Source organism: Typopeltis vanoorti, chromosome 1 (genome assembly GCF_054136105.1).
Source record: "Typopeltis vanoorti isolate ZY-2024b chromosome 1, IOZ_Tvanoo_1.0, whole genome shotgun sequence".
NCBI classification, from domain to species: domain Eukaryota; kingdom Metazoa; phylum Arthropoda; class Arachnida; order Uropygi; family Thelyphonidae; genus Typopeltis; species Typopeltis vanoorti.
In genome coordinates, this window is record NC_143549.1 from 79,403,181 (window position 1) to 79,421,088 (window position 17,908).

The window sequence follows — 17,908 nt, forward strand, 5'->3', positions numbered from 1 at the left end:
GTACATAAAGCATTGTATATTTTTTGTGATTCCTGAAACATCTGATCCTATTTGTGCATTAAAATCACCTATGAGTGGAAACTGTATGTTGAGACAGTGTAGAGAAAGTCTGTGAGTTGATTGTAGAGAGCAATTTTGGAGTCTTTATCTGAAGTCTCAGTAGGTGCATAGGTACAGATTACTGTTGTTTTGGGGCCTTGAGTTTTAAAGTTATGGCCATTATTCTCTTGGAGATAGATGAGATGCAACTATAAATCCTTTTGCTAACTAGAATTTCAATTCCTCCATTACCAGATTTGTCTGATGTATAGATAACAGTCCATTTTTTGCAGCTTGATGTGACTTTGTTCCATTCAAAATCTGTTCTCCACTTGTGTTCTTAAATGCAGACTGCATCAAGATTTGCCAACTCTGCTGAGATGCAAAGTTCATGAAATTTTCCAGAATTCAAGAGGGTATGGGCATTGTACAGTGGGTTTTTCCAGAGTTGATGTTTTGAGTCTTCCTGCTTCAGCCTGTGGGCTTTCACTGAGAGGCTTCATAACTTCTTTTTGAGAAAAAGGAATGGAGGTTGCATTACATGATTTTTCTGTATCTCTTATTCCTTTCATCTACTGGTAGCAATCCAGCATTTCCTGGGAGGCACAAATGGAGAGTGTGGTTTGGGTTTTACCCCCCGCCCCCCATGCAGAGTAGTGGAAATAGTGGCTATTCCTATGCAGGGTTGCCACTCTAAAATATAGGGAACCAACTGGTGCTTCTAACCTAATCTAAACAGCAAAGTAAGAAGTGAATTCCACTTCCTACTCTGTTGTTTAGATCTGCATAACAAATTTGGCATGAAAATCAGCAATAAAAAGACAAACTATGAAAATAGGCAATAACATTAAAAACTTCAACTATATTTTCAATGGAGAGCCTATAGAAGAAGTAAAATATTTCAGCTGTTTAAGCACAGTTTTTTAGTGAAGATGGGAAGTTAAATCTGGAAATAAACAATATAAGCAAAGTTGATATGGTGGGGAGCCAGCTGAATAAATTATTATTGAATAAGAGAGAAATTAGCCAAAACACTAAACTAGCAGTATACAAAACAGCGTTCGATCCAGTTTTAAGTTATGGATCTGAGGGTTTGGTTAGAAATAAAGCACATGATCAAAGATTAGAGATAACAGATATGAGAGTTCTCAGAAAAATTAGGGGAAGAACTTGTTGGCATTCAAGAATGTGTGAGCAGGAACTAATCTAAGGCAGTATGGTCACTTAAACAGAATGTGAAAAAGGAAAAAGACCTAGAGGAAGACGAAGGTTTAGGCAGACTGATTCAGTAAGAAGTGCCTTAGAAGAGCAAAACAGATATGACAATATTGGAGTGCTGACAAGTAATAGACTAATTTGGAGAAAAATTGTTGGTAGAGGATTATTAATAATGTAAACTTAATCATGTAGCCTGAACATCCCTTGAGGGTACATATTAGGAAATGATGCTGATGAAAAATAGATATATTTCAAATTGAAATGTAATTACATAAAGGGTAAATTCAGTAAACAAGATGTGTAATTTTAAGCACACTAATTTTCATCCACAGCTGAAATTGACACACCTTTGCATGTTTTATCATTGATATAATGCTAGCAGAAAGTAAGCAGTCCAACAAATTAAAAACAGGCATTTCATATAATTAGTCTCGATAGAAAATTGATGAAGTTGTCCAAACCAAAAACCAAACAAGAATTTGCAAAAAAAAAAAAAAAGATGCATATCAAATTTTATCGAAATCCACCAAGAGTTAAAGATAGAGGTGATGTATGGTACACTCATAAGATATTCCTACCAGTGTTAGAATCACTGATGAACACAAACTTATGATATACAATTTCATGAATCATAGCCACATAATTTAATTATATTGTCATTTATTTTTCCTTTAAATTCAAACTGGAATTAGGAATGACCTTTTAAGAATGATTTAAATTTTTCATATTCCATAACAGTTAGTAAATTCAAGGCAAGAACTTCACATGCTTTAATTACACAACCGGCCATATGGATAAAATACACACTCCTCACACACTTAGTATCCATTATATATTTCAATGAAATATCAATGGTATTACAATTTTAATATGCACTTCGCATCCATAGTAACCTTAAAGTCTATACAATGTCATGGCCGGTTGGGTGACTAAGCAACAATAACAACATTGCAGTAATCAGTTCATAAGAATTAAAAAGAAATCTTTTTGCTAGGTAGGTAAAAAAAAAAAAAAAAACCCAATTTATAATGTTTGATTTGTAGATAAGATTAAGCTCTAGATGACAATCTCTTTCAGCAACTTGGCTTCATGAATGATAGCTCCTTTGGTGTGTTAGCTTCATCATTACAATTTTCCAAGACTACTGTTATTAATCATTACTCTCATAAATGAAATTATAATGGATATCATTATTATGTCCTCTATTTTGGAGAGCAAAATCAAAAATGATAATCTCCAGTCTATGACTTAAGTTCTGCTCCTAATTTTAAGAATTTAATTCAAGTGGACTTGACTTGTTAGATAGCAAAACATGTGAAAATTAACATGCAAAAAGAGGTATATGTGAAACTACATATACCTCTACATAAAACTACAAGGCAGGTGATTATGATACACTTAGAAGGCAGTGCCATGGCATAAAGATCTGCAAGGGAAGGATGTTTACAGTGCATGGGGGAATAGTCAGCAGATATCTGGAGGAAGCAATATGACACTGTATACCCAAGGTCAAGAGGATAAATTGGGTAGGAGTTAGATGTTAGGAGTAGTTCTAGTATCATTAAGTATGAGCTGCAAAAAAAGAAAATGTTGTGGAGGGTATACAAGGAGAAAGGTGATCAGCTAACTCATGAATAGTACAAGGATCAGGCAAGAAAGGGTGACCAGTATGGTAAGGAAGTCAAAATCAGATTATGAGAAGAAATTAGCTGAAGAGGCAAAAGAAAATTCCAAATTTTTTGTTATGTTGCAAGTAGAAGGAAGAATGACTATGGAAGATAACTGAAATTAGTACAGATGGTAAAGAGGTAACAGAAGCAGATGAAATTTAGTAGAGCTACTAAGTGACCATTTTGCAATGATGTAGCATCCAAGTGATGGCAGAAGTGAAGGAAACTGATGTGGGAACAGAAGTTGATGAATTAAAGGTAATTAGGATATTGCAGAATCTGAATGCAAATCCAGCTGTGAGATTGGATAGTATATCTGCTTGCATTTAAAAAGAATCTGCAGGAGAACTGGCGATGCCTTTGACTACGCTGTTTATTTTCTCAGCTCTGGCAAAGTCCCAAGAGAGTGGAAGGAGAGCAAAATAATTCCTTTGCAAAAACGAGGATTTAAGTCAGTGGTAGCAAATTATATACCAATCAGTATTTCAGGAGTGGTGGTAAAAGTACCGGAAAAGTTGGTCAAAAAGATAATTTAGGAATGGACAGATAAGAAAATGATATCATATGAGGTGCAGCACAGCTATGTGAAGGGTAGGGCATCCCAAAGTAATCTACTAACTTTTTATAATAGTGACAGAGTTGGATAAAAGGAATGGCTACACAATGATACTGCTGGATTTTGCAAAGGCACTCACAGGATACCACATGGAACTGTTATGAAAGCTGCAACAAATGTGGATGGATACAGAACTCATAATATGGATAAAAGGGTGGCTGATGGACAGATACCAAACATCAGTATATGGAGGAGCAGAATCCAGAAGGCTAGTAGTGTGCCATAGGATTTTGTGCTTGGACCACTACTGTTTAATTTGTACATTAACAATATAGGAAATAATCTGAAATGAAATAGTTAGTTCTTTGCTGATGATGCAAAAATTAGGTAGAATAATAGTTAAGGTAATGTGGAGAGCTTACAGTGTGATTTAAATAGGCTTTTGTATCTTGGTATACAAAGATTATTATTATTATTATGTGACACCTACAGGGAGTCCAAAGACTGCCAACAGCATTGAACAATTTATCCCGTCCAACTACTAACCATGTTCAAACTTGCTTAACTTTTTGTGTGAGCCATTTGTAACAGAGGCGCTACCAATCAACCAACCTTTGCTGGCTACAAACTGTGTATCACATTGAGGGAACTGTATTCCAGGAAACAATTGATGAAGCCAGGAATTTGGGAGTAGTAGTAGCAGAGAGAGAGAGAGAGAGTTGAAGTTTAAAAAGCATATTGATAAAGTTGTTAAGGAATTACACAGGATTACTTGGTTATTGAAGAACACTAACAAGCAGAGACAAGGGAGTTATTTCTCTTTATAAAGCCTTGATACGAACACATCTGGATTACTGTGCTCAGGTCTAGTTCATCAGGACAAGAGGTCATCCCTACAAGTTTGGGTAAGATTATGGTTAGCAAGGGCAGGAGGACTAGATTTTTCATTTGGAGGGTGATGAATGAATGGAATGAGTAGCCAGAGTCAGTTGTGCTTTGTCTGTTGATGGTTTCAAGAAGAGGTATGATAGATATTGTGTTTATAGTTTGTCTCCCCCATGATAGGTGTTAGGACTCCATGGAGGTGGCTGTACAATAATAATAATAATTCAGCCTGGTTTAAACTTAAAAGATAATGAGATCAGTAAGTGAGACTACCACTCAGCTTACTGGAGGTTGGAAGTGGCATGAAAAAGTTCATATATGGTTTCTTGAGCAAAGTTTACAGTTATGAATTTTACGATTTTTTTTTTTTAAATGAGGAGTTTTGAAAATTAATAGTTTAAAAATTATTGCTGCATTCTTTCTGAACATTATTTTATTACAACTGAATTATTTTTGCAATAAGAAAAACAGGAAATTATCCCTGCAGAAAATTAAGATATGCATGTCAGGATACATCGTGTGTTTGATATGTAGAAGAGGCACCGAATGTAGTAGATATTATGCACACAGTTACATCTGCTCAACACTGCAGACAATTTATTCTTCACCTGAGTAAAATGTGAACCTTTATTTCGGCATTTATAAACATACTATGCACAACTTAACATACTATGTAGAACAGGGAAATGCATGAATTGATCTACTCCTATTCTCAGATGCAGTTGCAATATACTTGATAACACATAAATGATCGTATGAGAGAGAAAGAGATAAATGAAAATAATCAGTTTATAATTTTAACACAGAATATGGTGTACAATGCTTATAATGTGAAAGATGTCATGAAAGAAGGTTCACTTTTCTATACTGTTTCTATTATAGCAAAAAAAAAAAATTAAATAATCAAAAACAACACCCCCATCCAAAACAAAACAAAAAAAATTAGGTGTCTTTTAAACTTATCACTCTATATATTGTAATCTTCACCGGCTGATTTTTTTCAATGAGTACAACTCCTAACTTTTTAAGAAACAGCTACTTCTTAATCTCTTTCTTGCACATGGCACCTTGTGACCTTCCATGTGTCAAATCATTATACTGAAAATAATTTAAAAAAAATAAAAAAAAAATCACAAAAAAAAAACAAAACAACTCAGCCTGGATGGCTGAGTGGTTAACATACCAACTCCTCAGCCAATAGGCCATGGGTTTGCACCCTGCCATAAGCAAAGGATGTTTGTGATCGTCTTTAGGTTGAAGATTTCATCATCCAGTTTAAGATAACATCCCGCTTACTGGAAGCCTTAAGTGGTTTAAAAAAATTTCAATGTTTGGTCTCTAGCACAGAATTTCCAGACTACATAAAATTAAATTTAAAAAAATACAAATATATATATAAAAACATTACTTAGCCCACCCACCTGTGGCACTGATGCATTATAGGATTGCAATTTTTCATGGACAGGAGAGAAAAAGTAATATTTCAACATGTGCATGTGCATGGATAAGTTAAATTGAAAATTTCTTAAAACAGTACTGTAGACATAGAAAACAAATTATTAAAATAACCATCGACCTTAGAAATAAAACTCTACAGCAAATAGCAGAGAAAAATTTCCCAACTGAAAAGTGATTATATATTAACTGAATGCAAATAAGTGTATTCACTTAATTATGATGTTAATACATAACGTAATGAAATCAAACCCCCCCCCCCGTCCAAAACAAACAAAAAAAAAAAACAAAAAAACATTAGGTGTCTTTTAAACTTATCACTCTATATATTATAATCTCTCCTATGTTGTTTTTTATAACAATTTAAACCCTTTGACATAAAGACAGAGATGCCACTATAATTAATAATTAGTGAATCAATTTATTTATACTATTACTAACAGTGAAGATACAAAAATGCAATGAAAAGTTAATGGTCATAAATAAGTCATTTGTGAAAATTCGTTATATATCACAGAAGTTTTGTATAATAAAGAATTCTAAAAGTACAACAGGAATTTAGCACCAAAATATAAAATGTCTAGCATGGACCAAAACTGAATTCTATTGATAAATTTTATCAAGGATCATTGTTGTGTTTTAAAATATTTATAAAGTATAAAATAAAATATAAAATTCAATTCAGCATATTAGGACTATATTGTTAAATAATATTCATTATTTTTATGTTTAAGTATCGTACATTTTAATATTTAATATATGTACTTATAACTAAAGTATCGTGGGATAATTCGTTAAAAATATTACATAAACTGAAATCAAATCAAACCTAGCCTAAGTTACTAAAGCAGCATTATAAAATATATATATACACACACACACACACACACACACACACACACACACTTTTTTTTATAAACAGTTATATATAAATCAAGGAAAGATTTTTCAGAGACAAAATAAAGAAAATATTTTTATTCCAAATGAATATTACATACCATGCTTATTTTTTTATTCTATTTTTGTTAATTTTATATTTTTTGTGCTTTTATTTTTACATAATCTGGAAATCCTGCTCTAGAAAACAAACATGGAACTTGTTCAAGCCACTTCAGCTTCCAATAAATGAGACAGCAGTCTCACCTCAGGCAATGAAATTCATTCCCCACCTCAAGATAATCAAAAACAACTATGACCATGGTAGGTTTCAAATCTGCTGCCTATTGGTTGGATATGCTAACCACTTAGCCAAATAGACTAGTAAATTATTAGTACTTCTCTAGCTAAGATTACTCAAAGATAATTTTGCATCTAAAAAAAATCAATGCACCAATTTAACCTACTGTCAGCTTGTTAATAAATTCAAATTTCTGGAGGTAATAGTGATTGTTTAAATGAAAAACAGCCAATCAAAATAGAGCTCTACTTTATTTTATTTATTTTTTTAAAGTCAGCCTTAATATATATGGGATTATCACCTTAGTCAATAATGATCATGTTTTCCTGATGGAAAAGACAAGTTCAATTCATGTCTAGAATAGAAACAAAAGAAACTTTGTAAAGACTTTTCAACTGAAGGCGAGTTAGCTATTCTTGTATGAATGTGACAGTTCACAGTTTTTTCCCCTCTCAGAAACTTGGAGTCTTCAACCCTCAAGAAAGACAAACAAACCAGAAAGTGCATGCGATTAACATGCACAGCAGACTATAGAGAGGATTGACCACCCTATCATTTTTAATGTAAAATCACCTGTGAAAGGCAGCCAATAATACATTAGTATTGGTATCTAAATGTTAGATACTCCAGAAAGCAAACATAGAACTTTTATTCAAGCTATTTCAGGTTTCCAATAAACAGAATGGTAACCTTACACTAGGCAATGAAATTCATCTACTACTTAAAGAGATTCACAGAGCATCCATTCCCATAGTGTGATTTGAATCCAGAGCTGGTCAAAAAACGAAGCTACCCTTATCATTCAGCCAACCAATCAGGTTGCCAAGCTACTTGCCATAACATAAATTTACAAATTTAGTAGTTACTTCTAAAAAAAAAAAAAAATTCATGGGTTATTCATTTATTAGTGGTCCTCTTAAGCTCAGAATATTTTCATGAATATGGTGCCTAGAAAAGAACCAAGGACAAGTTAAAGTAATGTGATCACCCTAGGACGTATATATACTTCCAAGTTACGATGGCTCATCATCATTCGTATCAAGGATTTAGGCCTAGCATGGCCTGTTCCAGCCGTAGAAGTCAATGTTGAATCGTTTAAGAGGACGTCCTGGTTTTCTTTTTCCTAATGGCTTGTACTTTAAGGCTTGTTTTGGTAATCTTTCTGTTTTCATTCTTTGAACGTGTTCCATCCATTTATGTTTATATTTTTTAATTTTTTCTATTACTGGTTCTTGGTTAATTCTTTCATAATTTCTTCATTTCTTTTGTGATCAAATAGGGCAGGGGTGTTCACCCCGTCGATCGTGGAGTGATTATTGGTCAATCACTTGTGTATTCCTCCTTACTTACAAATTTAATTAAAACTGAAAACATAATATTTTATTTATCATTATTTTGTATTATTTTTCGTTAAAATTGTCAAATCAGTAATTTTCTTATAAGTCTGGGTAAATGAATTAATTTGGACCAGTGGAAGTCAAATGCGAGGCGAGTGAATACGATTATAAGCAAAGTGTAAAAACTCAATTGTAGCTTAAATATTAAATATTCCAAAGCACATTACATCGATTTTTTACTTAGGTTAAGGTCCCATGTGAATATTGTAAAAAAATAAACTTTGCTTGTCTCGGTATAGTTTGTGTTAGATGTTTTTGTAAATAACTCTTTTGAAGCTAACTGTATATACTGCTTTAATAAGAATATGTTAGAGTGCTAAAAACAAAGGCAATGTTTTTGTCACCAAAGCTGTACATAGTTGCATTAGAAAGATTGTTATTGAAACTTGTATGTATGAGAAAGGCTTGCAGGCTCTAAGTGTAAACATCTTCGAAGTCCGTCAGAAAGAGTTCAAACAAAATTCCGATAGCCAGCAACTTACAATCAAAAGAAAGCCGAGGAGAACAAAAGGCATGCCGAACTTGAAACTTAAGATAAAAGACTCATACTGATTCTTTGGGGGTTGCCAAACTTCATGCGAGGTCTCAGAGGAGGCCTAATAAAAAGCGAATAAAGCAAGCAGAAGGGAGTCCCGGTTCTAGAATTGCTGTCAGAGAGGAGGCCGCCTGTCCTGAGTTGTTATCAAAGAGACTGCCAGGATTCACATTGCTTGAGAGAGGAGTTTCCCGCTTCTAGAAAGGAGCTTCTCGGTTTGAGACGTCGTTACAGAAAGAGAGAGAGAGAGAATACTTCTAGGCCTCAGACAAGGTTAAAAATTGCAGAAAGGAAGAGTTCCAATTGCCAGAGAAAAGTTTCCAGGCAAGGTTAATGTCAGACATTCACCAGTGTGATGTGTTTTCATTACAATTTCATGAATCAAACGACTTCACTGATATTGCTCAGTTAATGGTATTTATTCACTCATTGCTCAGTTAATGGTATTTCAAGATTATTCAAGTAAAGAACTTTTGAAAATTATACCATTATTGGGAAGGTCTAGGGGAGAAGACATTTTTTCAGCATTTGATGAATTTGTGAAACAACACAAACTTCCACTTTTTAAACCTGTGTCTATTACTACTGATGGTGCTCCTGCAATGATAGGTAATAAATCAGGCTTCATTTCATTATGTAAAATCGATGACAAATATCCAGATGTTTTAATGTACCACTGTATTATTCCCTAACAAGTACTGTATAGTAAAAGATTAAACACAAGAGATGTTTTGGATATTATATTTAAAATTGTAAATTCTGTTCGAGGAAAAGCCCTGCAACGGCGGTTATTTAAATTACAGGCAGATGATGATAGGGAACTTGTTGTACAATAATGTTCGCTGGCTCAGCAAAAGTCAATTTTTAGAAAGATTTCTTGTATTAATTAACGATATAAAAAATTTTCTTGATGAAAAAGGAGATATTCATCCACAATTGAGTGATAAAAGATGGCTGTTACACTTATCATTTTTAGTAGATTTCTGTACGAAATTAAGCAATTTAAATTTAGAATTACAAGGTTGAGATAAAAATTTAATTGACAAGTTAAGTTCAATAAAAACTTTCCAACAATACTTACTTTTATTAAAGAAAAATATAAATGACTGCAAATTAATACATCTCTCATATTTATTAAAAATTTTTGAACAAAATCAAGAAATGCTTCGCTATGATTTAAAAGAATTTATTCGTGAAATAGAATTAGTTGAGGAAGAAATAAATTCAAGATTAAAAGATTTTAATAAAACTGAAATGATTGTATCTTTTATCAATAATCCATTTCAAGAAAACTGAAAATCACAGAAATTTCAAATAAAATTAGTGGGCTGTTTGATATAAACCAAGCTGAAGTAGAACTCGAGATAATAAACATTCACAATAGTTTACATTTAAAATCAATAAATAATGAAGTTATTTGGAAATATGCACATGAAACATTCCCAATATTAACTGATATTGCGTGAAAAATTCTGTCATGTTTCAGATTGACATACTTGTCAGAATCCGCTTTTTCAAATATGACCACCAAAAAAAAATTAATTAAGAAACCAAATTACAAATGATCATTTGGATGATTGTCTGCGATTGGCCACTTCTTCATACCAACTTGACTACGAAAATATTGCGAGGTCCAAACAATGCCAAATTTCGCATTAACTTTTTCTTTTTTCTTTTTAAATCAACCAGCATTTCCTGTATTGAGGTATAGGAATGACCATTCTATCCTCGTATTTCGGTTACGAAATCCAAGCATGCTTGGAAGGTTGTGGGCCTTAAAAGGCCTGTTAAAGCCATTGGGATGGGATAGCATTTTCTGTAACTTGCGAGTTTGTAATCAATCTGTTATTTTTTCTAACTTAGGTTTTCCAAAATAGAGGAATAAATATTTTATTCCAATATATTAATTTTTTTTTGCTGTATTAAAATAATTAAGTGATAAATAAATATTTAAATACACAAATAAAGTTTTTTTAGTTCTTTATTTTTACTTGTTTATTTGTGCGTAATCAGATATAAGGTTGGGGGAACTTTATCTATATTAGAGAGTAGATTGCAAAATAACTTATATATAAGAGAGTAGATTGCAAAATAACTTATATATAAGAGAGTAGATTGCCAAATAACTTTTTATAGAAAAGTAGCTCGCGTAGTAAAAAAGGTTGAACACCACTGAAATTGGGTATACTTTGCAGTTTATTTCATAAACTTCATTTCTGTTGTTGTTAATCTTTGTTTGTCTTTTGTTTTATTGTCCAGATTTCGCTTCCATACATTAAGACCGGTAGGGCTAATGTATTGTATACTTTTAGTCTGGTTTGTTTTTGAACTAGGTTTGGTTTAAATATAGAGTTAATTACACCTGTTATTTTTAAATATTTTGCAATTTTTACGTTTACGTCTTTTTCATTTTCATATGTGATCATACATCCTAGGTAGTTAAATGAATTCACCTGTTCTAAGATCTTGTTATCTATTACTATTTTAGTTATTGCTGGATCTTGTCCTTTAAAGGTCATAGTTTTTGATTTTTCTGTTGATATTATCATACCATAATCTTTGGATATCTCATTTAGATCTAAAATAGCTTTCTGTAAGTTATCTTCAGAATTTGTAATTATTATTTGGTCGTCGGCAAAGAGGAGAGTGTTTAAGTTTACTGTAGGAAAAAGTTTAATTCCTTGATGTAAATTTTTACTCCATTTTATTATTATTCCATTTAAGTAGATATTAAAAAGAGTTGCTGAGAGGGGACATCCCTGTCCGACTCCTTGGTTTATCTCTCTCGTATATGATAGCTCGTGATTTAATCTTATTTGTATTTGATTATTTTCATATATACTTGTGATAGCTTTTAGGATATTATTATGTATTTGTCTTCCATTTAATATGCTAAATAATATGTTTCTTTTAACTTTGTGAAATGCCTTTTCAAAGTCAATAAATTCAATATGTGTTTCTAAATTGTATTCTCTTCTTTTCTCTATTATTAATTTTAGGCAAAAAGCAGGGTCTATAAATGATCGTCCTTTTCTAAATCCATTCTGTACTTCTAAAATAAAGTTTTCGGAATATTCCATTAGTTTGCTATTTAAGATTCTGATATATATTTTGTAACAGGAATTTAGTATACTGATACCTCTATAGTTTTTAGGGTCACCTCTATTATCTTTTTTAAAGATAGGAATCACAATTGCTTTTTTCCATTCTATTGGGGGGGGGGGGGGGGAGTTACCAGTTGAATAAATTTTATTTAAAAATAATAAGTGTCTTTCTTTGAATCTTGTTGCTGTGTATTTATATAGTTCTGAACCTAGCTTATCTTCTCCAGGTGATTTTCCATTTCTTGTTTCTTTCAGGCTGATTTCTAATTCTTCTTTAGTTATTTCATTTTCATTAATTGTTTACCAGTTGTCTTTTTTAAAATATTTGTCTGTCCATAATTCTCTGTGTAGTAATTTAGAAATTCTTCTAATTTGAATTTGGTGTTTAATTTTATGTTTTCTTTGGTATCTGCATTTAAGTGTTTCAAAATCTTATATACATTGGGTCTTATTTTATATAAATCATGCTTTAAATTAGAAACAAATTTGTTCCATGATTCTCTATGTCTTTTCTCAGCTATGGCTCTTATTCTTTTATATTCTATTTCATCTTCTAATCTTTTACTGCTTAACCATTTGTGATAGGCTTCTTTTTTCTTTTTGATTATTTCTTTGACTGTATCATCCCAGATCTTCAGTTTTTTCCTTTTATTGAATTTTTTGGTCTTTCCTAAGCTTTCATTTGCTGCTGCATTTAGTATTGTTTTTATATTAAGCCATTCTATTTCTTCATTTTGTTTTATTTTATCTAGATATTGGTTAATTCTTTGTTCATATAGCCATTGTACATTTGTGTCCTTCAATAGTCTAGTTTTATAAACAAATGTTTCAATTTTTCTTTCTGTTCTTGTTACTTGTAGCCATTTAAGTGGTAATCTTAATTTTATTTTAACAAGGAAGTGGTCACTGCTTATTTCATATCCTCTGTGAACTCTAACATCTAGTGAAAATTTTGATGTCTTTTCATTTAATATAAAGTAATCTAATATTGATTTCCATCCTCTTGCTGCCCAAGTATATGTATGTATGTCTTTATGTTTATAGAAGGAATTCATTATTTTTAGGTTATTATAAACTACTAGTTCAATCAATTTTTTACCATTCCTGTTTAGAGTATGTTCTCCATGTATTCCTATTTTATTATCAATTTTCGTGTCTCCAATTCTTGCATTTAAGTCTCCTGCTAAAATTATGTAATAATTTTTATTTATTTTACTATATATGTTTTGCACTTGATTATAAAAATCAATATTATCCTGTTCTCTTCCTTCTTCTGGGGCATATAAACCAATTATTGTTAAATAGTCTCTATCTATTTTTATTCTAGCTTCTATTATTCTTTCATTCCCTAGTTTATAATGTTTTAACTGTTTTGAAAGGGAGTTATGAATCCAAATTATGACTCCTGCTTGTGCTCTTTGGTCTCTGTTGACTCCAGTGTATATCACATTAAAATTTTTGGTTCTCAAAATTTTCAGTTACCATGGATGCGAAGTGCATATTAAAACACTGAATTTTATTATGCTGCTTGTATGTCCATTTAGGGTATAACATGTAACAGATAACTGTAGTTAGCATTTATCAATGAGAAGTACAACACTATTATGATTTAACTATTATTTTATCAGTCTCCCACCATATAAATTAAAAGGGAGGAAAGCTTAATAAAGTTTCAGATACTCGAAAACGTAATATTATCGATTTAAAGGTATAATATCATTATTACATAAGACTTCGATACAGACGCAGAACTTAATTGCGTAAGTCAAATATGCTACGAGTAAATTCATTAGAACATGCATTTGTCATCTGTATTTTAATACAGAATGGCTCTTACATGTGGTTATTGAGAACTGAAACAAAAATTACTGATTCCACCTCAAAAGCTATCGAAATTTCTGGTGCTTTCAATGATGCTCTTAAAATTACTATATTTTATGACTCATGATGTCAATTATCTCTTATGAAGTGAAAAAGTAAACCTGTTGAAAATAAAATCCCCAATCCCCTTCAAAAACTTACCTATATATTGCTTACTAAACTATATATGTTTACCAATTTGGCACGATTTAATAATCAAACAACTATGTGAAAAACTGTTGCAATATTACTAAAGAATTACTAAATTTTCAGTATCCATGTTGATTAGTGAGAGGATAAGAATTCTTAAATAATAACAAAAAAGGATAATTTTGTGTAGATATTATGACATTGGATATTTGAATAACACACATACACAATACTCCAAAATATTGGTTTTGCAATTACCAGAAACACGACTGATCAAAGTTAAATTAGAAAAGAAACCATGCTTACCTTATAAGTTAATTTTAGCTGCTCGGATGAAAAATACCTTGGGGGATCAAATATTGCATATTCGGCATCTTCTGCCATAAGACCATGAAAATTATTCTCTCGACAGAAGGCAATGACCTCCTGATGATGATCGTCCATAGTGCAAACAACAGTGACATTAAGGTGACGAAGGGCCATTCTTAGGCATGTGCGCAAACAAACAGGGGGTATCCACCAAACTTTGGGTGGTGGTGTTGCCTTAGTTTCAACATGTTTCAGAACTTGGCTCATTTTCTTTCTATCCGATTGCTGCTGCTTGAGCCATTCATTCATGCGCTGGGATTCCAGTCCGCCATTAAAGAAAACAGCCAGTTCAATGTTGTTATTTTGGATGGTCTGAATCAGTACGGACAAAAACTGAACCATACGATTCCACTGTCCCCCACATACCCAATCCGAATAGTAACCTCCATATAATCTATCTAAACAACATTCACCATCAACTACGAGGCACAATCGATTACTATAATAATACTGTTGTCTAAAATTTACTCTTCCTCCTATATCACGACGAACAGACACACTACGGGCAATTTTGAGCAAGTCCACCGGCACACAAGCACCAGGACAATTTGCCTCAATAAAGTTTTGTAAAGTCTGTATGGCCATTTTATCCCGATACACAACGTTTATAACAAGGTTAAAAACATAAAAATGTTAAAATTTAGGGACAATACGCATTTTTAGCACAAAAAAAATAACAAAAACTCGCCTTCCCAACACTCTTACCATGTGCATGATTAGTTAACATGGCGATTAGCGCATGCGTCATGGGCTACTCCCACAAGATTGCAATCGGCAACACGAGCACTGATATGGCGATATATAAAAAATCATTCAGTAAAAATATAAATAACAGTTTAAATAATTAGCAAACAAAACATCGATTGGTTTTTCAACACTTAGTGCTCGTGTTCGTAATCATTATCTTGTTTACAAAACAGTAACAGGCTAATCAAGTTGAAATCCACCATGTAAGAAATGTTTTGAAAATATTTTTCATAATAATATTATTATATTACATAACAGAAAAAAATCGACCAAGTAAATACTTATTTACTAGATGGTTTCTGTCTTGTGAATCACACACACACACACACACACACACACACACAGAGACAAACCCCATTTATGTATTGTGCAGCATTCGTACATGTATACTCTTTTTGATATATCTCAGGTCACTAGTGGTCTGGAAATGCACATTGTTCTGGATCATTGCCACTGTTATCAAATGGATGTGATTTATAATACAGTATTGATTAACAATATCTCAATTTTTTTTATTTTACACCATAGTGCTCTTGCCATTCACAAACTTGTATATTCCATCTAGTAAAGCACGCAAAATAAGAACCATGTATGTTGGCATCGGATTAAAAAGGCACTTATTTGCGGATTTTTTTTTTTTTTTTTAATTCGGAAATACACATAGTTACTTAATCTGCGGAACATATCGCACAGTGAACAAGTGATCATAAATCTTCTATATGTATATGCGATTATTTTAACTCTTCTTTTTAAATATGCCATGATGCAGAACAGCTATTCAACGTTATCACTGCCAACATACGAAACTTTGATAAAAATAAAAATGATTAGTATAGGCAGGTAGTCAATAGCAAAGAATCCGTGAATATATCATCATCATCCATTCAGGGATGATGATGTCTTTTTCTTAAACTGTCCATTTTTGCGATATGTTCAATCCACTTCTTTTGGCATTCATATACTTTGCCCAGTACTGAGTCTATTTTTAATTCTTTACGTATTTCTGTGCTACATCTTGTGTCACAGAGAGTATAGTATAGCCAGAGTTCCTTCAGAGGAACTTAATTTCTTCAATTTCTATTATTTTTCTTCTGCAGTTTTTATGGTCCATTATTCATTTCTGTGCAGTAGAGAAGGTCTTGCTAAAAGTTTATAACCTCTTATTCTTGTATGCTTTGAAATTAATTACATTTGAAAATATTATTGATCATTCATATCTTAAAACCATTTCAAATTTTGATGTCAATGTCAGCTTCTTTTGTATATAATATAGCACAACCAAGGTATTTGAAGCGGTTAATTTGTTCTAAAATTTTATTTTCACTCATTATTTTACTTCTAACTGGAAATGGTCCTTTAAAAGCCATGATTTTTGCTTTGGCTGTTGCTATTTGCATTCTATTTTTTTTTTTTTTGCACTAATGAGTAAGGCATATATTGATTTTTGGAGTTCATCTTTACTTCTTGCTATAATTATGTGGTCATCTGCAAACAAAAGGGAAATAAGTATAGTTCCATGATCCAGTTCGAAGCCGATTTTTATATTTTTCTTCCATTTCTTTACTATTTTACTTATATTATTATTACATGACACCACCAAGGAGTCCGAAGACTCGTTGAGAGAGGGTACCTACTCTATAGCTCTCTGTCTCCACCACTCACTCAATCCACGAACTACAACGAATAGCAACTACACCAACGCCATCTACCGCCCATCACCACCACTCTCACAGACAATCACAAACATCCATGCCAACGGCGGGATTCGAACTCGCAGCCTTTCGGTTGGAGAGCAGATACGTTAACCACTCGGCCAACCAGGCAGGCATATAAATCAGGTAGGCAAATAAAATAATAATAATATTATTATTATTACGTGACACCTCCAGGGAGGGAAGGCAACTACTCTATAACTGTCCACTACTCAATGCACCAACTACAACGATCCGCAGCTACCATCATCATCTACACCAATGCCATCTACAGCCCACATTTTCACAGACAATCACGAACAACCATGCCCACCGCAGGATTCGAAAACCCGCAGCCTTTTGGCTGGAGAGCAGATATACTAACTACTCTGCTATCCAAGCCGGCAACATAGATATTAAATAACAGTGGCGATATTGGGCATCCTTGACGGACCCCCTCCGTATATTGATTTCCATTCTGTAACTTTTTCATTAATTCTTACAGCTATTTGTTTGTCCTGATACATGTTAGTTTTTGCAGCTGATTTCGAATGCATAGATTTTAGAATATGGTCCACAGTTTGTTCCTTAAGAGTCTGTTAAAGGCTTTTTGATAGCCTACAAATGCACCTTGCGTTTCTATGTTGTATTCGTAATGTTTTTCTATTAAGATATTTAACGTAAAAGCTGGATCAATGTATGATTGTCCTTCTCGAAAGTCATTTTCTACATATGATTTACGTTTTAAGTTAATATTCGTGCTTATAACTTATAAAATATGCAATATTTAAGAGACTTATTCCTCTGTAGTTTTCCAGTTGCACTTATCACCTTTTTATATATTGGGATTATAATTTCCTTATTCCAACTTTCTGGGATTTTTCCTTGCTGATAATAAAGATAGAACTCATTTTATAAAATATATCTTTATTTCATCTTCTACAAAAAGTTTTAGTGATTTGCTTTGCTGTATTGCTTGTTGAATTTCTTGTAACGGTATTGCTTCCACTGCATAGTTAGTAATAAGCATTATGTCAGCTTTAGATTCGTTACTA

General features: G+C 32.5%; 1 protein-coding gene across 2 annotated transcripts in view; it reads right to left on the reverse strand.

Moving 5' to 3' along the window:
- The window catches only part of LOC150110124 (constitutive coactivator of PPAR-gamma-like protein 1 homolog), a 299,942-nt gene extending 284,814 nt beyond the window's left edge, over positions 1-15,128 (reverse strand). For both annotated transcript variants that reach the window (XM_090397994.1, XM_090397986.1), the window contains exon 1: positions 14,353-15,128. In XM_090397994.1, coding sequence (XP_090254120.1) covers positions 14,353-15,000 — 648 coding nt within the window. In that variant the 5' untranslated portion in view covers positions 15,001-15,128. The remainder of the gene's footprint in view (positions 1-14,352) is intronic.
- Between the last annotated feature and the right edge of the window lie 2,780 nt (positions 15,129-17,908).